The 20,790-nt window shown below is 47.2% G+C and overlaps 1 protein-coding gene across 1 annotated transcript in view; it reads right to left on the bottom strand.

Moving 5' to 3' along the window:
* ME1 (malic enzyme 1) overlaps nt 1-20,790 on the bottom strand; it is a 1,430,669-nt gene that overhangs the window by 464,813 nt on the left and 945,066 nt on the right. The window contains exon 7 of the mRNA XM_085611027.1: nt 13,760-13,869. Coding sequence (XP_085467153.1) covers nt 13,760-13,869 — 110 coding nt within the window. The remainder of the gene's footprint in view (nt 1-13,759; nt 13,870-20,790) is intronic.

Genomic DNA, 20,790 nt, shown 5'->3' on the forward strand with positions numbered 1-20,790 from the left:
TGTAATTGTTTCATGTGATATCAAATAAATGAGTGAAACCACTGCACAGCCTTTATGCAGTGTGTATAATGTAAAATAGATGTGTGTTTTCAGCAAGGCACATTTCCTTACCGTTATTGTTTAATGTAGAGCTCTGCTTCGCTATTTAATGTCATTATACTAATAATTACTTAGAAATAGTCTGATACCTAGGATAAATTAGTGAATTACAGCGCAGAAGCTGACATTAGCATAAAATAGACACATAGGGGAATATTTACAAGCCCCTAACACCACCGTAGCATCACCATTTGTGATGCTCAGGTGGTGTTGCTCTCTACCACATATTTACAAGGTGTTGTTAAGCCACTTTGAGTGGCCTAATGCCATCTTGTAAATATGCCCCTTACTGCAACAGTCCACTGCGGCAAAGGGGCAGGCAATCGGTGTTGCCGTGGGTGTTCCACCGCAACACCCATTTCTTTTTGACGCTGCCCCATATTTACAAAAATGGGACGATACGAGGAGAAATTTGTAATTTCTCCTCATATTTTGCTCGTTCTATGTGTGCAGCACAAATAGAAACAGCAAATTGCCTTTCAAGATTGTTTGTGCCGGGAAGTATCCCTTCCTGCACGTAAACTATAGCCCCTGCAGCACAGGCACCCTTACAATATGGCGCAAGGGTGCCTGCGCTGGTGCTAGGCTGCTTTTTTAGCACCAGCAATAGGGAAAACGCAGGGGTGCGCCATATTCTTGTATATGCGGTGCATCCCCACGTTTAAAAAATGTCTGAGCGCTGCATTGCCAATTCTGGAGTAGCACCGCACTCCGAGATTTTATTGTAAATATCCCCCATAATGTTTCAGTTCCAAGTTCCGGCATTATGAATCTAACCATCCACTCATAAAAATTCGGGGATTTCTCAAAAAATGAGCGACCGGAGTACAGGAGTCAAGCAGGTGAGCTGACTGGGGGCTGGGCGGGCCGCAGAGCGATGCGCAGCTGCCTGTGTGCAGCCCACGCCTGCAGCTCCAGAGATTCTGGGATAGGCCAGGCCCTCAATGGTGGAGTTATGCAGTTAGGAGTCGCCCGGACTGGAATAATGCACACTGGGGGTAGCTGGCAAATGGTAACCTGCAGGCACCTGACAGCAGCACTGGGACCCAGAGCCCGAGCCATAGATACTGGAGACGCTCCGGGTGCCCGTAAAGTGTGACTGTGAGACACGAGTGCCTGCGGAAGAGTTCCAGTGTGTAAGGATGGGACCTTGAAGATGGTGAAGGGGTCGCCAGACTCTGACCTGGCCTCATCGGGAGTCATCCCAGACACTAATGTTAACTGAATCCTAGAATGGGATTGGAGTACTGGTTCAGGACTATGGGCACTCAGATAAGTGACTTGCATAAGTTATGTTACTGCGGTGTCAATTTATTCTCTTTTGTACTTTTGTAATTGTGGGGGAGGATCAAGTCGGGGATGTTTGCTATGAGAGGGAGGGACACGCCCCTCACTAGCGGCTGGGTCCCGCTTCGGGACCTGGAGGCTTAGTCCTGGTGCCCGGTGTGGGAGCCGATTGCTTGCCTAGCATTTGTGTGGATGGATTTACGCAGGGAATGGCCCAGCAGGTTGTGTACTGTATATTGTACTGGGGGGGGGATTGTTGCAATGTGCTAATGTTTCAATTGGAAATTTGGATGGGGGTGGTATGGGGCGGAGGATGGCGCTGTTCACTCGCTATGTTGGCGAGAGGGATAGTTGTGTCCAGTGGGTGGGGGTGGGATCCGGGGAGTTCAATTCATTTTCACTGTTATTCAACATTATTGGGGAAGTTCAAGGGATCCATGTCTGGGGTGCAACTCACTAAGGAGTGCTCAGGTTGATATTGTACAGGCGGCATGGGAACAAAGGTGGGATGCCAGATGTGCGGATTTATGGCTCCCTCCCTGATGAAGCACCTTACGTGGAATATACGGGGGATGGCGACGCTTAAGAAACTTAGAAGGGTGTACTCCTACCTAAGACGGTATAAAATGGTCATAGCAGGTTTGCAGGAAACACATGTCTGGGGTGAGATGAAAATACATTAGACGCAGGTGGCAGGGGCAGCTGTATGCCACTTCATTCTCGGGATTTGCAAGGGGAGCACTGATCTGGGTGGCTCCTGGCACCCCATTTCAACACCTACATCACGTATTTGACCCGGAGGGACGTTATGTTATACTGCATGGAAGGTTGGCTGGCCAGGAGATGTGTCTGATGAATGTGTATGCCCCTAACTCGGATGCCCACACTTTTTTTTATGAGGTACTGACGGCAGCGACTCCCTAGCTGGGTGGGGACATTGTTCATTTTGGGATGTTAATTGCGTCCTGCATGGGACCTTGGATCGTGAACCCCCTGGGAGAATACCAAGCCCGTATGACTTGGGCGTTGGGGGACGTGATGAGAGAGTTGGGCCTAGTGGAGTCTAGGGTGTTCTCCTGCCATACACCTGCAACTGGTAGGTTCAGCAGTTTGGGCCAATTCCTCTTGTCGCAGACTCTGATGCACATGGTGGAGGAGATAGTATACCTCCCGAGATATATATAAAATTATTCTCCGTTGCTGTTAACCCTAGGTATGAGCAGACCCAAAGCATCAATCACTACATGGCTAATGGAGGCAATTACAGACCTGCCCTACGCTGGGAAGCTAGAAGAGGAAATGACTAATTATTTCTTAAATAACTGTGGCTCGGCATCAGCGAGGGGAGTGGAGTGGGAGGCAATGAATGTGGTGGTACATGGGTTTTGCCTCAGCACGACCTATGGGGTTTGGAAGCAGCTTGAACAGGACATTCAGATTACAGAGAGGAGGATAGCTGAGCTGGAAGAGGTGCTGCCTACAGCGCCGGACCGCTTAAATGAATTGCGGGAGTCACAGGAGGAATTATTGGCGGCTCTGTGCCGCCTCGAGAAGTTCCACTATATCGCATATTGACAGCACTTACAAGCGGAGGGGGACCGCTATGGGGCCCTGTTGGCGAGACTGATACACAACGAGATGCCGACATCTCCTATCGTACAGATGAAAACCACAGAAGGGCATACGGTGTTCAGCCAGCAGGGCATCCTGGATACATTGGCGGATCATCTAGCCGGAGTATACGCGGGGCGCCCCTCTCCGGCCCCAGAGGGGATGGGGAGGTTTCTTACTATTCTGAACCTCCCTCGTTTGGTGGATGATGCCAGCCAAGTGTTGGATGAACCGATCTCAAAGGAGGAAATACTGGGGGATATCAAATCCCTGAAATCGGCTAAGAGTCCGGGGAATGATGGCCTACCTACCGAATTCTATAAGAAAGTTGCACACATTCTAGCAGACCGCTTCATGGAGGTATATAATAAGGCGTTCCATCACCGGACAGTCCCGTCCTCTCTGAACGAAGCAGTGGTGGTCATGCTTCAGAGGGGGATAGAGCCGCTCAGCTTCCGGGGTCATATAGGCCCATATCCCTGCTAAATATTGATACAAAAGTCCTCCGTGAAATCATGGCGGCACGACTGCAACCATACATGCAGTGTCTGATCCATCCCGACCAGGTGGGTTTCATCCCCAAGCATAGCACGACCCTTAATCTACGACGATTGGTTCATGCTTGGCACTCGCCCATGATCCACCAGGAGGAGTGCGCTTTGGCACTCTTAGATGTTGAACAAGCGTTCGACTCAGTTGGGTGGGTGTACCTCTGAGTGGTCTTGAGGGTGATGGGGTAGGGACACAGTTCTTGCAGTAGGTGCAGTTGTTATATTCAGCACCTAGTGCTAGGATCAGAGTGGGACGATTGGTGTTACAGGCCTTTAGGCTACCATGCAGGGGTGCCCATTGTCACCATCTACTTTTTGCCATGGTAATGGAGCCCCTGGTGGCGGGTTTACGAACAGGGTTGGAGGCCTTCGGGATTCCGTTGGGCGAGACTAATCATGTGGTGTCCATATATGCGGACGATACCTTGGTGCATGTCTGGGACCTGGCCGGTGCGGTAAGGATTCTGGTGGAGGCCCTGGAGAGGTTCAGTCATGTGTTGGGCCTGCGGATAAACCTGGGAAAGTCCAAGCTGGTGCCATTGGAGAGATTGGCCCTGCGCCCAGATGAGGAACTGCCGGTGGTGGGGCTCCCGTGGGAAAGGATTGTACCTTGATATTTGAGGGTCACACTGGCGGAACCAGACGACCAATACTTGGAGCTTAACTTCGGTAGAATAGTGGAGGGACTTCGAGGTTCTGTGCGTTTTAGGCAGGAGTTGGCTTTACAACTGATAGGGAGGATAGCTCTGATTAAAATGGTGGTCCTACCTCGATGTCTGTATGCGGTGGAGCACTCCTTCTTTAAGATCCCCTAACACTTCTTTATTACACTGGACAGCCTGCCAATTGATTTACTCAGGGGACTTAAATGTAAGCGGGTCAGTTTGACCACTTTACAAAGAACATGGCAAAACGGAGGTCTAGAGGTCCCATGTTTGGAATAATATTATGCGACCTCACAACTACAACACGTGACACACTGGTTGGTTGGGGATGATAATTGAAAGAATACCCCACTGGCGGTACCTTGGGAGACAGGGAGTTGTCTGAGCTGTTAATGATGGGGGCACATGCCCCTTCGACATACCCATATATTGTTCGATATGTGGCAGAAATGTGGGAACTGGTGGTCCGGAGAGTGCTGAAGAGAGCTCCGTATGCCCCGGACATTGCATTGTGGGTCGCCCAACCTTTTCAACAGATCGCTGCATCTATGTCAGTGCGGAGGTGGCAGGAGGGGGGTTGTTTGACTATGGGTGGCCTCTACGACAACGCACAGTATTTTACACGTGAACAGGCAATAGAAACCTTTGAGCTGGGTCCATGCCAGTTCTTACAATACAGAAAGATAGCGCAGGTGGCGAGGGAACTGTGAACTATGTTCCCGGATGAACCACCTGTCTCAAAGGTGTTACAGACCTTGTTATTAATGGGCAAGGGCCGCAGACTGATTTCCCATCTTTATCGGGCAATAAGGGACGAAAAGGTGGTCGGGGTCCAATTACCTGCACCTTAAATTGTTTGAGCACCGCTGTTTGGCGGGTCCTGTCCTTCTGGGGTAGCGTCGGGGAGTGTTTGCTCGCCATCTTGGATTGGGGTAGTGGTGGGACTTTGCCGGGCGCCATATTGGGGGAGGAGACCTGCAGCCAATGCTCTGTCGGTGCATATAAGGCGGGCAGTTGCACGGGTCAGCCAGATAAGGTATTTCAGCTTTGACCGGCATGATATTAGCGCACAGCTCAGCGCAGCGCTGTTTGTAGTACTATTTTAAATCTCCTCTTTAATATTTGCGTTTAACTTTTATTTCGTTTTTCCTTGCTTTTAATTGCGCCGTTGTCCACTTACCTGCACCTTAAATTGTTTGAGCACCGCTGTTTGGCGGGTCCTGTCCTTCTGGGGTAGCGTCGGGGAGTGTTTGCTCGCCATCTTGGATTGGGGTAGTGGTGGGACTTTGCCGGGCGCCATATTGGGGGAGGAGACCTGCAGCCTATGCTCGGTCGGTGCATATAAGCCAGCCACCTGCACGCGTAGCGGTGGGCGCCTTCGCTGCGCCTGAGTCGCGCCAGAGTCCTGCCCGTCTGCGCCCGTCAGCGTCTCGGAAGCTCCGGAGCGAGGGTGGACTCTGGCCCGGCCAGCCTCAGCCGAAGATGATTTGCTACTCCTCGGCGACGCTGCGCGCCCTACAGACATTTTCTTGCTCCTGTCGCTCTGTGTTTCCGGGCCGTGTTAATGGCAAAAGGCGTTGCCCGGGCTGTGGCTGGTCCCCTATGTGGACTTCGGTCACCGGTTGCCGACCAGCCGCGGCTCATGTTAAACATCTCTGCCTGCTGCTCAACACGAGGTCAGTAGGTAGCCATGCCCTGTACATTTATGATCTTCTTGTCAGGGAAAATCCATTATGTCTGCTACTGACTGAAACCTGGCTAGGCGAGGCATCTAATCCGGACATCTTCTCTGCCATCCCGCCGGCGTATAATATCTTTCGGCAGGACAGAGTGAAGGGTCGGGGTGGTGGGGTTGCTGTGGTGGTGAAGAAGAGCGTGTCTTGTTCTGTGCTCCCCCAGATTTCTATCGGGGGTTCTGAGTCCCTTGCTTTCACGCTCAGATTGTCTTCATGCCAAGCCGTGAAGGGGTTATTGGTTTATAGGCCTCCTGGTCCTATGGGCTCCTTTTCGGAGGACCTGCAGATTGCTATTTCTGATCTGGCGCTGTCCACACAGCATTGTGTGGTGGCAGGCGACTTCAATTGCCACCTCGATGTGGCGGGGGATGCGGACTCAATTAAACTGCTGGATATTACATCCTCGATGGGCCTTGTACCTTTTGTGGTTGGTCCTACACATGAGAAAGGGCATACCCTGGACCAAGTGTTTTCGTCGGTCCCGATTGCGGATATTGAGACTCTGCCTGTGCTCTGGACGGATCACAGGTTGATCAGGTTCTCCGTGGTGGAGAACGGGCGAACGAACAGTAGTGCCCCCATACTGCCCAGAACAGCTGCGAGAGCGCTGCATAGAGTAACGCCCGATATGTTGGAGCAGGCGCTTGTGAATCATCCTTGCCCCTTTTCGGGCGCTCTGGAACAGGACACTGAGGCTCTGCAGCTTTGGCTGACTGAAAGGCTAAACGATCTTGCCCCTGGAACGGCCCCCCGGTCCACGGCAATCCGGCGATCTGCGCCGTGGTTTACGGAGGGGTTGCGATTGGTGCGCAGCCAATGTAAGGTTGCCGAACGGGCCTGGCGCCGTCAGTATGACGAGAAGGCCAAATCCACCTATAGGCTGGCTATGAAGGCGTATCACCGGGATATCCTGTGTGCTAAGAAGGATTATCTCGCTAGGAGGATTGAGGAGTCGGGGAACTCCTGTAAGGAGATCTTCACGGTTGTGAAGGAGTTCACGACCCCCAGTTCCAACCTACCCCTATCAGTCTTACCTGACCTGTGGGCGCGTGATCTGGCCAGTTTCTTTACTGACAAGATTAAGGCGATTCAGGCTTCTTTCTTGGACAGGCCGAAGGAGGGGTGTTGCGGCCCTAGGGCCGGTTGTGTTCCACCGCCCATATTTGCCGCTGCACTATCGGTTTTTCCATCTGTTTCCAGTGATGTGTCCCTGTTGCTGCTGGCCGGCCTGAAATCAGGCTCGCCGTTAGACCCCTGCCCTGCCAAATTTTTGGCTAGGATGGCAGCGGTGGTGAATCCACTGGTTAATCCTCTTATTAATGCCTCGTTGAGGGAAGGGAGTGTCCCACGCACCTGGAAAAGGGCGATGGTGATCCCCCTCCTGAAAAAGCCCGGTTTGGATACTGAGGTCCTGGCCAATTACAGGCCTATTTCTTTTCCGGCTCTGGCGAAGATCACAGAAAAACATGTGCATGGCATCTTGTCGGGTTTTCTCGAAACCAATAATCTACTGCACCCATCCCAATCTGGGTTCCGCCCTAATTTGAGTACGGAAACGGCTCTGTTGGAGGTCTCGGAGGTTATTCGCGAGACTCTGGAAATTGGAGATAAGGCCATGCTTGTCATGCTGGACCTGTCGGCGGCCTTTGACACCGTCCCCCACGTGGCGCTCCTCGCCAGGCTCCATGCCATCGGCCTCAGGGGGACGGTGCTCAAATGGTTTACATCTTTCCTTGAGGGCCGCCGCCAGACGATTTGGGTTTCCCAGAGCGCCGCCGAGATGCCGCCATTGGGAGTCGGTGTTCCACAGGGTTCTGTGTTGAGCCCGACATTGTTTAACATCTTCATGTCTCCCCTGGCGGCCTTGGTGGAGGCTCATGGGGCCCAGATCGTGTCCTACGCAGATGACACGCAACTCCTCTTCACATGCGGGAAAGATCAGGCATTTGATGGAGAGAGCATTCGGGGGTGCCTGGGGATGGTCTTCGACTGGTTCCAACAGAATAGCCTGAAGGCAAATTCCAGTAAGTCGGAGGTCCTATTCTTCGGCTGTGCCACCGACCCGGAGTGGCAGGATTGGTGGCCGCCGGATATGTGTCCTCCTGCACAGTCATCGCTGGTTGCCAAAAAACTTGGGAGTTAAGCTGGACAATAAACTTTTGCTGAGAGCACATGTTCTTGGTTTGGCTGGTATGGGGCGGAGGATGGCGCTGTTCACTCGCTATGTTGGCGAGAGGGATAGTTGTGTCCAGTGGGTGGGGGTGGGATCCGGGGAGTTCAATTCATTTTCACTGTTATTCAACATTATTGGGGAAGTTCAAGGGATCCATGTCTGGGGTGCAACTCACTAAGGAGTGCTCAGGTTGATATTGTACAGGCGGCATGGGAACAAAGGTGGGATGCCAGATGTGCGGATTTATGGCTCCCTCCCTGATGAAGCACCTTACGTGGAATATACGGGGGATGGCGACGCTTAAGAAACTTAGAAGGGTGTACTCCTACCTAAGACGGTATAAAATGGTCATAGCAGGTTTGCAGGAAACACATGTCTGGGGTGAGATGAAAATACATTAGACGCAGGTGGCAGGGGCAGCTGTATGCCACTTCATTCTCGGGATTTGCAAGGGGAGCACTGATCTGGGTGGCTCCTGGCACCCCATTTCAACACCTACATCACGTATTTGATCCGGAGGGACGTTATGTTATACTGCATGGAAGGTTGGCTGGCCAGGAGATGTGTCTGATGAATGTGTATGCCCCTAACTCGGATGCCCACACTTTTTTTTATGAGGTACTGACGGCAGCGACTCCCTAGCTGGGTGGGGACATTGTTCATTTTGGGATGTTAATTGCGTCCTGCATGGGACCTTGGATCGTGAACGCCCTGGGAGAATACCAAGCCCGTATGACTTGGGCGTTGGGGGACGTGATGAGAGAGTTGGGCCTAGTGGAGTCTAGGGTGTTCTCCTGCCATACACCTGCAACTGGTAGGTTCAGCAGTTTGGGCCAATTCCTCTTGTCGCAGACTCTGATGCACATGGTGGAGGAGATAGTATACCTCCCGAGATATATATAAAATTATTCTCCGTTGCTGTTAACCCTAGGTATGAGCAGACCCAAAGCATCAATCACTACATGGCTAATGGAGGCAATTACAGACCTGCCCTACGCTGGGAAGCTAGAAGAGGAAATGACTAATTATTTCTTAAATAACTGTGGCTCGGCATCAGCGAGGGGAGTGGAGTGGGAGGCAATGAATGTGGTGGTACATGGGTTTTGCCTCAGCACGACCTATGGGGTTCGGAAGCAGCTTGAACAGGACATTCAGATTACAGAGAGGAGGATAGCTGAGCTGGAAGAGGTGCTGCCTACAGCGCCGGACCGCTTAAATGAATTGCGGGAGTCACAGGAGGAATTATTGGCGGCTCTGTGCCGCCTCGAGAAGTTCCACTATATCGCATATTGACAGCACTTACAAGCGGAGGGGGACGGCTATGGGGCCCTGTTGGCGAGACTGATACACAACGAGATGCCGACATCTCCTATCGTACAGATGAAAACCACAGAAGGGCATACGGTGTTCAGCCAGCAGGGCATCCTGGATACATTGGCAGATCATCTAGCCGGAGTATACTCGGGGCGCCCCTCTCCGGCCCCAGAGGAGATGGGGAGGTTTCTTACTATTCTGAACCTCCCTCGTTTGGTGGATGATGCCAGCCAAGTGTTGGATGAACCGATCTCAAAGGAGGAAATACTGGGGGATATCAAATCCCTGAAATCGGCTAAGAGTCCGGGGAATGATGGCCTACCTACCGAATTCTATAAGAAAGTTGCACACATTCTAGCAGACCGCTTCATGGAGGTATATAATAAGGCGTTCCATCACCGGACAGTCCCGTCCTCTCTGAACGAAGCAGTGGTGGTCATGCTTCAGAGGGGGATAGAGCCGCTCAGCTTCCGGGGTCATATAGGCCCATATCCCTGCTAAATATTGATACAAAAGTCCTCCGTGAAATCATGGCGGCACGACTGCAACCATACATGCAGTGTCTGATCCATCCCGACCAGGTGGGTTTCATCCCCAAGCGTAGCACGACCCTTAATCTACGACGATTGGTTCATGCTTGGCACTCGCCCATGATCCACCAGGAGGAGTGCGCTTTGGCACTCTTAGATGTTGAACAAGCGTTCGACTCAGTTGGGTGGGTGTACCTCTGAGTGGTCTTGCGGGTGATGGGGTAGGGACACAGTTCTTGCAGTAGGTGCAGTTGTTATATTCAGCACCTAGTGCTAGGATCAGAGTGGGACGATTGGTGTTACAGGCCTTTAGGGTACCATGCAGGGGTGCCCATTGTCACCATCTACTTTTTGCCATGGTAATGGAGCCCCTGGTGGCGGGTTTACGAACAGGGTTGGAGGCCTTCGGGATTCCGTTGGGCGAGACTAATCATGTGGTGTCCATATATGCGGACGATACCTTGGTGCATGTCTGGGACCTGGCCGGTGCGGTAAGGATTCTGGTGGAGGCCCTGGAGAGGTTCAGTCATGTGTTGGGCCTGCGGATAAACCTGGGAAAGTCCAAGCTGGTGCCATTGGAGAGATTGGCCCTGCGCCCAGATGAGGAACTGCCGGTGGTGGGGCTCCCGTGGGAAAGGATTGTACCTTGATATTTGAGGGTCACACTGGCGGAACCAGACGACCAATACTTGGAGCTTAACTTCGGTAGAATAGTGGAGGGACTTCGAGGTTCTGTGCGTTTTAGGCAGGAGTTGGCTTTACAACTGATAGGGAGGATATCTCTGATTAAAATGGTGGTCCTACCTCGATGTCTGTATGCGGTGGAGCACTCCTTCTTTAAGATCCCCTAACACTTCTTTATTACACTGGACAGCCATATTATGCGACCTCACAACTACAACACGTGACACACTGGTTGGTTGGGGATGATAATTGAAAGAATACCCCACTGGCGGTACCTTGGGAGACAGGGAGTTGTCTGAGCTGTTAATGATGGGGGCACAGGCCCCTTCGACATACCCATATATTGTTCGATATGTGGCAGAAATGTGGGAACTGGTGGTCCGGAGAGTGCTGAAGAGAGCTCCGTATGCCCCGGACATTGCATTGTGGGTCGCCCAACCTTTTCAACAGATCGCTGCATCCATGTCAGTGCGGAGGTGGCAGGAGGGGGGTTGTTTGACTATGGGTGGCCTCTACGACAACGCACAGTATTTTACACGGCGTTGGCGAAGATCACAGAAAAACATGTGCATGGCATCTTGTCGGGTTTTCTCGAAACCAATAATCTACTGCACCCTTCCCAATCTGGGTTCCGCCCTAATTTGAGTACGGAAACGGCTCTGTTGGAGGTCTCGGAGGTTATTCGCGAGACTCCGTCCCCCACGTGGCGCTCCTCGCCAGGCTCCATGCCATCGGCCTCAGGGGGACGGTGCTCAAATGGTTTACATCTTTCCTTGAGGGCCGCCGCCAGACGATTTGGGTTTCCCAGAGCGCCGCCGAGATGCCGCCATTGGGAGTCGGAGTTCCACAGGGTTCTGTGTTGAGCCCGACATTGTTTAACATCTTCATGTCTCCCCTGGCGGCCTTGGTGGAGGCTCATGGGGCCCAGATCGTGTCCTACGCAGATGACACGCAACTCCTCTTCACATGCGGGAAAGATCAGGCATTTGATGGAGAGAGCATTCGGGGGTGCCTGGGGATGGTCTTCGACTGGTTCCAACAGAATAGCCTGAAGGCCAATTCCAGTAAGTCGGAGGTCCTATTCTTCGGCTGTGCCACCGACCCGGAGTGGCAGGATTGGTGGCCGCCGGATATGTGTCCTCCTGCACAGTCATCGCTGGTTGCCAAAAACTTGGGAGTTAAGCTGGACAATAAACTTTTGCTGAGAGCACATGTTCTTGGTTTGGCTGGCTCCTGTTTTGGCATTCTGAAGATGCTCCGCAAGTTTTTACCATTACTTTCTGTGGAGCACAGGCGGATTACTGTGCAAGCTTTGATTGGATCCAGGCTGGATTATGCGAATGCCCTTTTCCTTGTTCTCCCGGACTATTTGGTACAGCGCCTGCAGGTGGCCCAGAACTCTGCTGCTCGTGCCATTTTTGGCCTTCATAGGCGAGCGCGAGTATCTGGGCTGCTGCAGACGCTCCACTGGCTCCCTATCCGGAAGCGGATTATGTTTAAATCCTTGACGCTGATGCACAAAGCACTCTTTGGCACTGGTGCAAGATATTTGCAACGGAGGTTGTCTTTTTACCGTCCAGCCCGTTCACTGCGGTCAGATTCTCTCTTTCTGGCCGTGGTGCCGCGGGTTAGGAAGGCGCGCACTGGGGGGCGCTCTTTTAGCTTTAAGGCGCCCCAGCTTTGGAATTCGCTTCCGCTGGCTCTACGCAGCTCTGCTAATTTGCTGCAGTTCAGAAAGAGCTTGAAGACCTGGCTTTTCAACCTTTAGGTTTTTCTTTCTCCCCTGTTGCCTTGTGCTCTGCTGTTTGTTTGTTTTGCTGTGTTACACTGAGCTGCCTGTGGAAAGCGCCGGGACACTCCTCTGGAGTAGCCGTGCGCTATATAAACACACTATAACATAACATAACATAACATAACATAACATAACATACTGCCAATTCAAGCCAAGTTGGAAGCACTGACGGATGACAATATTACTGAAAGGGACTGGGTCAAGATCCATGAAGGGGTTAAGCAAGTAAGCGCAAACATAAGGTTCAAGTAAATCCAATTTAACTACGTACATCAAACGTATCTGACCCCCAAGTTGTTGCATAAGATTTCCCTGAAAGTTCAGGACAATGTCCTAGATGTGGGGAGATGGAAGCTACATTTATTCACATGGTTTGGGCCTTTCCCGATGCTTCAAGGATATTGGACCAAACTTCTGACTGCATTCCGGAGAGTAACAGGTTGGGAGATAGCAGGGGAGATCCGGGTAGTGTTGTTGGGGTTGCTGCCCCGACCTAAGAATAAGAACATTAGCAGGAAGTTTGTCCTCCTGGGATTAGTGCTGAGCCGTAGACTTCCTAAATTGATTCAATGGGTAAGATACATGAAGGAATGGGCAACAGCTGAGGTGATTCGAATGCAGCAGACCAGACGAGACGAAAAGTTAGAAGACGACTTACAGGCCTGGAGGGCAAAGGTGGGGTAGTTGGTGAGTGGGGAGGCGGAAATGTATCATGGTAGACACTTGTGGTGTTGGACGGTAATGAAGAAAAATGCATAAAGATGGAACGATAATAGATGTTAACTGGATTGCTGTATGTACTTGTAAGAGGACTGATTTATTGACCCTAATGTGTACGCAAATGTATTACTTATTAATGTATGAAGATGAAGGATACATACTGATTATTGTAAATGTCTGCCACAAATTTTAATAAAGATATATTTAAAGAACAAAAAACATGACCCTGTACATCGGATTCATGCAAATTATACAATTGAATACTTTGATTAGTGAGGAGGTTGATGCATTGTGGGCATGAAGGGAACTGTCTGATCTGTTTTAAGAAGACGAAATGTATCATGTCAGGGTACGGAAAGTTAACATAATGTCTGAATAGCAGTCTCAGTAAGGTAATGTCATGACTAGTACATTATAAGAAGTTAAAAGTTTATCTTTGATGGTTCGAAGTCTCATGGCACTAATAACCTGAAAAATACATATGAACTAACATCTTGCAACATGGCACTATGATACAAATTTTCATGAACCATTTCCTAACGCATTTCTTACAAAGATTAAAAGGTTCCTCTGTAAAAATGTTAGTTTTGTTATTACCTTGAATGTCATCATTGAAAGTACAGTAACGGTTGCGATATTTGTTAAGAAGTCGGAACGCATTTGCATTAGCAAAATCTTCAAACTGAATAAGGCAATTCATGCCATACCTGCAGAAAAAAAGATATTGAGGTTAGCCTAAATAAACATGTTTGTCATTCAAAAAGAATTTTCATTCGATCAATAGTTTAGTTTATTTTGAGATAAAGGGCATGATTAAGATGCTGGTCGGACCGACCGTCGGACCGCCGGGGCCGCGATCCGATTCTGACGGCCGAGGCTTGGAAAGTTCCCCCAGCTGTATTACGATGCAACTGCTGCTACCACGGCAGTCTCACCTACAGCGGTTCTTACGTTCATTCTAAAATATATCCTTTAGGGATTCAAATAAAGTGCAATGCATGTCTGCTATTAGGATCTCACCTCACCCAAATTCTTCATAGCGACCTAGGGCAGTAACTAGCTGATCATGTATTTTTGCAAAGACTTCTGGTCTTTCCTTTATAGTTGGCCTTTTAACATTTCTTCTATTATTTGTATAATGTATTGGTAAGACAGCAGAACTATCAGGAAGAGACAAATCTCCAAGGGCTACATTTTCAAGAGTGACCATTAGTGCACTGTGGTCACTATCAATCCTGTCGATAACTACGAAATCAGACAGGAAGAACAATAATCGCAAATCTAATAAGATATAACCAATTTTACTATCATTATTTCCTCTTTTATATATGCTGCATCCCTATCGGAGGTGGTGTGACCATTACAAGCGCGCAGGACAAGAGTCATGGGTAAAGAGACCACTTGTAGCACTATATTACACAAATTGGTCAGTGGTTTTGGTGCCAATTCCGGAGTACCCGATTGCTCACCATCACTTTTTGTTACTGAAGTTAACATACTTATGGACTTAAAAGTGGAATTAAAATCTCCTGCAACTAATATGGGGCAACTATCATTTACTTGTGCAAGATGAGTATCTAGATATGTAAGGTGGAAGACTCTTTATTTCTGGGGGAGCTACCTATATACTTTAAACAACCTGAAAAAGGTCCTGTGTTGGTGGTAAATAATATGTCTAAGATATCCTTTGGCCCAAGAGCTATGATTTTGATTTTACACAATAACAAGTTTCTTATCAATATTAAGAGCCATCCTAATGGACTACCAGCATCTGAACGTTCAGCCTCAATACTAAAGTTCACAACACCAGAATGATATATAGGCGAGGTCTCCTGGAAGATACATATGTGATGTCTATTTACTAAATCATCCCTGGTGGATAGCAGAGCTTTCTCTTGATCCCTTCCTCCGTTCTAGGATAATATACAGATCCTCAATGGATTCTCTGAACCATTTTCGTTCAATCATAGATCAAAGAAATGAGACACAATATCATCCAATAGGATGAAACGAAAATATATTTTCAAATTTATTATGAATAAAAAAAAGAACGCTCACATACATTTAGCAACAGAAAAGCACAAACAAAAACACACTTCCCAAGACTGCTGACAACACTGAAAAATCATGGAGTTACAAAGCATTCTACACACATTTAGAAGCAGGAACACTAAAACAAACACTCCTGAAGACCCTCAACATCCGCTCATAAATTGGGAGGCTGCCAAACATTCTAAGGAGGATTTTAACATCAATGCACATTAATGTCACATGGCAGTACTTCAGCACAAGGTTGCTCAATATTGGATATCAACGTTTCTTTGTAGGTGCCTGATGCAATCAGTGGAATACAATATGTGCATAGCTGAACACTGGCTTCTGTGTCATGGGAATGTGGTGCATGGCCAAAGCAATTCAGAACACTGTTCCTAAAGTAAACATTAACTGAAGTGTCAAGATGGACTGTCGTTTTATGCCTGTGGCCAGTAGTTGAGTGAGCCTTAACAATTTCCAGTCGGTTGATCAGACAACAAAGGCATCAAAACAATACCAAAAAAATTCTGTTCCATATCAGGGACTGTCTTACAGTGAACCTCATGGTTCAGCATCTGTGTTTACGTGTTCTCAACTGAATTTCTTCAGGCTCTGCAAGGTATACCTTTGTAAGCAATTCAAGTCGGTGTAAAACATTCTTCAGTGTTTAAATCTTTTTTTAAAATAAAAAAAATAACAATTATATGAAAGTGCCCATCCCTCATGCGAATGATTATCAGAAAATGGGGAACAGAAGGTCTGCAAAAAGAATACAGACCCACCACAACCAACACACACCATCAACCATCAACATGCGTCCAAAACTCAACCACCAGCAAGCAAACATTACTACATTTCAATTATAAAAGCCATATCAATCATCAAAGAAATGATCTCTTATCCCCAAAGCTTCTTCTACTGTGGTCACATGGCTAATGCCAATAACATCTAAATATCTGACATTATTATTCACCAAGGTCTAGATTTAACACACTTTGTTTAAACGTTGAGCACTTCAGGCTACATACCTTTGCTAGTCTCATCCATGGTAGCGCATGCTGACTCTATGTATAATTAGGGCAGTTAAAAACTGAGATAGATAAATCAACCACCTCCCTCTTCCTTGCTCCCCTTTATTGGAGAGTCTATACAGCTTAAATGCTATGCTGGAGGACAGGTGAGTGACCAAAATATTGGATTGAATATTTTGACTACCAAAATTTTGTGGAACAGAATAACAAAGGTAAAAATATAGTTTTTTTGGTAATATATTATCACTTTTAAGAAAGTCATGTGATTTAATATTATTTACTTTAATATAGCTGTAATACATGTTGTTTTTTAATTAATTTAACATATTCACGTTAGTATGTTTATTTTAATATTGTGACCACCAAAATATTGTGTAACAGAATATCTAAGGTAAGAATATTGTTTTCTTTTTGTAAAATATCACTTTTAAGAATGTCATTATATTTAATATTGTTGACTTTAATATAGTTGTAATAAACATGTTTTTTTATTAATTTACTATATACGTCTTACTATATTATTATTATTTTTTATTATTAATTTTATTTTTTATCCATTGTTATCACAGACACACAAAAAAAGAAAAATTGAGATTATTACATTCATATACATTCCTATACATTCAACATCATAAATCATGATATATAGCTACCCCCTACCGTACTCAATCATAGGTTCCCATATCGCCAGACCAAACTTTCTTCTACTGGGTCTTTTAAGTGCATACAAACTAATCTCTAAATTAAAGATATTATAAAACTTTGCCCGCCAACTTTCAAACGGGGGAGCGTCCAGCTGTAACCAAAACGTGGCAATACAGAGCCGTGCCACTGCTGTCACTATAAAAAGTAAAAAACGATATTTCAACAAAGTTTGACCCTCCATCAGATCCTTCCCAATTCCTAAAAGCATCATGCTAGCAGAAAGTCGGATCGGTTTTCCTAAGACTAATGAAATACATTTTTCAATATGCTCAAAAAATTGTCCAAGCTTAGGACACAAAAAAACAAATATGCAGCATATCTGCATTATCTCCCTTACAGCGAAAGCATTTTCCATTATTTACAAGATTTCTCGCCCCACCCCATTTCATCATAGCAGCAGGAGTCCGATACAAATTAAAAACCGTTTTATAATGGTGGTCCGCTTAATGAGGTTGTGAGACATACCTTTCGAGCCACAATTATAGAATGTTCCACCAAAATCCCATTGTCTGCCAAAGTTTCTCTCCATTTAAGATTGACTTTCAACATGTCATCCTTTCTAGATGTTAATAATATTTGATAAATTACTCCTATCTTTGCCTTACGCCTGATAACCTCCACTATTTCATAAGACCTAACCATCGAGACATGTTTCAATAAAAAATCTCGAATCTGCAAAAACTTAAAAAATTGTGTGCTGGAGAGATTATATTTGTCCCTCAATTTAGCAAAGCACAGACAAACCCCATCAGTAGCATAGAAGTCACCTAAACGAGTAATACCTTTTATTTTCCAGTCCCTCGTTATATGATCACAAAAAATTTAAGGTAATAATTGGTCTGCTAATAACGGGGTATATGAAGAAAGTCTAGGAATCTGAAATGCTTTCCTAACAGTGTCCCAGACCCCAAAGGCAGCCCTCAAAATCTTAAATCGAGTCCTCTTATATTAAATTCCATCAGGTCTGGAGAAGAGTCAGTTATATGTCACCAGGCCCAATACCATCTGATAAATAGAAGGTGCTTCTGCAAGGTTACTCACCTCCTCTCCGGTCAATAATATACGCATGTTGGCCAACAAACAAGAAATATGATAAAAAAAGATGTCTGGCACTGCCCAGCCACCCCGCTCCACTGGTAAAGTCATATATCGAACGGCCCTCCGCGGTCTCCCTGGTGCCCAAAGATATCTGGCACATAATGATTGAAGATCTTGTATTTTATCTTTAGGGATCATAAGAGGTACAGCTCTAAAAAAATACATGACTCTCGGGTGAACAACCATTTTCAATAGATTAGCTCTTCCCACTAATGACAGATGCAGACTTTCCCAATTTGTCAGAGCTGTTTTGGTTTTATCCATTATAGCATCCCAGTTCACCTGTACTAGATCCTCTAAACAGGGTCTGATTTTGATACCCAAATACATGGCTTCCTCAACCGCTTTCTGTGTTTTAACAAGTGAGCAATCTGTGCAGACCAGCTGGGTTTTAGTAATGTTTAGCTTATATCCAGACACCGCCCCAAATTTACCAGCTAGATGTTCAATCTCTGGAATAGCTGTGTCAGGATCAGTTGTTATAACAGCAATATCGTCTGCATATGCCAGTACAGAAAAATGTTCATTGTTTACCATAAATGGAGGAATGTAATTACTTAATTCCAGCATATTTAAAAAGGGATTGATGTACAATGCGAACAAGAGCGGAGAGCACGGACACCCCTGTCTCGTACCCCTAGCTATCACAACGTCCTCAGAGGTGAATCCCATTGAACATATCTTAGCAGTGGGAGACCGATAGAGGACCTGCACAGCCTGAATAAACCCAGGACCAAATCCCATACGTTGTAAAACCCCCCAAAGGAATCCCCACGCCACTTGGTCAAACACCTTCTCGGCATCGAGCAGGACGAGCCCCTGCATCCTGGACTCGGCCTGCGCGATGTCGAGAAGGGCCACGACCCTATTAACATGATTGACCGTGCTACGTCCTAATATAAAGCCGTGTTGTCTTTTCGAAACTAAGTAAGGGACTACCACAGATAGCCTGTTAGCCAACATCTTTGCATATAACTTGCCATCGCAATTCACCAAGGAAATTGGACGATAAGAGCCTGGGAGGTCAGCAGGTTTATCTTTTTTTCTAAAGATCGCTATATTTGCTTCTTGCCATGATCTCGGAGCATTGCCGAGGAGAGCGCTCTGGCATACAGTAAACATATCCTCCCTCAGTTCTTGAAAGAATACTTTATATATCTCCACGGGAAGCCTATCAGGCCCTGTAGCTTTGCCCCCCACCACATTATTCACCGCTTGAGCCAGTTCCTCTCTAGTGAAAGGGCTTTCCAGCATTTCATAATCTGCCCGATCGAGGTGTTCCCATAATAACGGCGGGAGTCCCAAGTCTGGAGAAAGTTCACCAGAAACCTGCTCTGTATATAGATTTGTATAATATGTATGGAAAACGTTTACAATCTCCTGCGGATCATAAACCAAGGTACCCCCGTGTCTTTAAAAACTCGTATTCTTTGGTGAGCTTCCTTGGCACGAATTTTCTGAGCAAGGCACCTCCCAGCGGTTTCCCCGTATTCATACATTTGTTCTTTGTACACCTGATGCTTACATGCAATCTCCTGAGACCATAATCGATTTATATTTGCCTTGCAATGTGACAAATTATCCAATAAATTTGTTACATCCTGACCAGTCCCCAAACCACCGGACAACCTTTCTTCTGCCTTCTTAAGTTGATCATAAAGTTCTGTAATAGTCAATTTTGCCTGTTTCTGTAAAAAAAGTCCATAGCTCAACACCTCCCCTTTAAAACAGGCTTTAAACGCGTCCCATATGATATTACAAGTTTCAGAGTTTCTATTTATTAGGAAATACTCCTTTATCCAACTCTTCATATGAATGACAAAGGCAGGATCCAAAAGGAGCTTCCTGTCAAACGTAAAGGATTCAGGAGGTCTATATATTGACATATTAGAAACTTTAATGACAACCGGAGCATGGTCCGATGTAACCCTAGGATATACTTGCATTGAGGCTTCAGATGCCCAAGCATTATTTACAAAAAAATAATCCAACCGCACTAACTTCTTATGAGGACACGAAAAAAAAGTATAACCTGGGTCCTGCAGATGATAAGTGGCCCATACATCCACCAATCAATGATCTATTAATTTTTACTGCTAATAGTCAAGTCAAGTCAAGTCAGAGAATTTATATAGCGCACTACATACCCAGAGGGTCTCAAGGCGCTTAGAAAGGGGAGGAGGATTACTTGTCAAATATCCACGTTTTAAGTTGTTTTCTGAATGCCAGGTGGTTCTGGGTGAGGCGAAGGTAAGCGGGGAGTGAGTTCCATGTTTTAGCAGTCAGGTATGAGAAGGATCTGCCTCCCATGGTGGTCCTGTTGATGCGAGGTACAGTGGCGAGGGCTTGGTTGGAAGAACGTAGTTGGCGGGAGGGGGTGTAGAAGGACAGTCGTGAGTTGAGGCATTCTGGTCCGATGTCGTAGAGTGATTTGTGTGCGTGAGTTAGCAGTCGGAAAGTGATTCTCTTATTGACGGGTAGCCAGTGGAGGTCTTTCAGGTGACTGGAGATGTGTTCGTTGCGCGGGATGTCTAATATGATCCTGGCTGAGGCGTTTTGGATTCGTTGGAGTTTCTTCTGGAGTTTAGCGGTAGTACCTGCATAGAGGGTGTTTCCATAGTCCAGTCGGCTCGTGACTAGAGCATGGGTGGCTGTTTTCCTTGTTTCGGTGGGGATCCAGCGAAATGTTTTTCTGAGCATGCGAAGAATGTTGAAGCAGGATGAGGATACGGCGCTGACTTGTCTGTTCATTGAGAGTGA

Source organism: Triturus cristatus, chromosome 6, assembly GCF_964204655.1.
Source record: "Triturus cristatus chromosome 6, aTriCri1.1, whole genome shotgun sequence".
In the NCBI taxonomy this organism is placed as follows: Eukaryota; Metazoa; Chordata; class Amphibia; order Caudata; family Salamandridae; genus Triturus; species Triturus cristatus.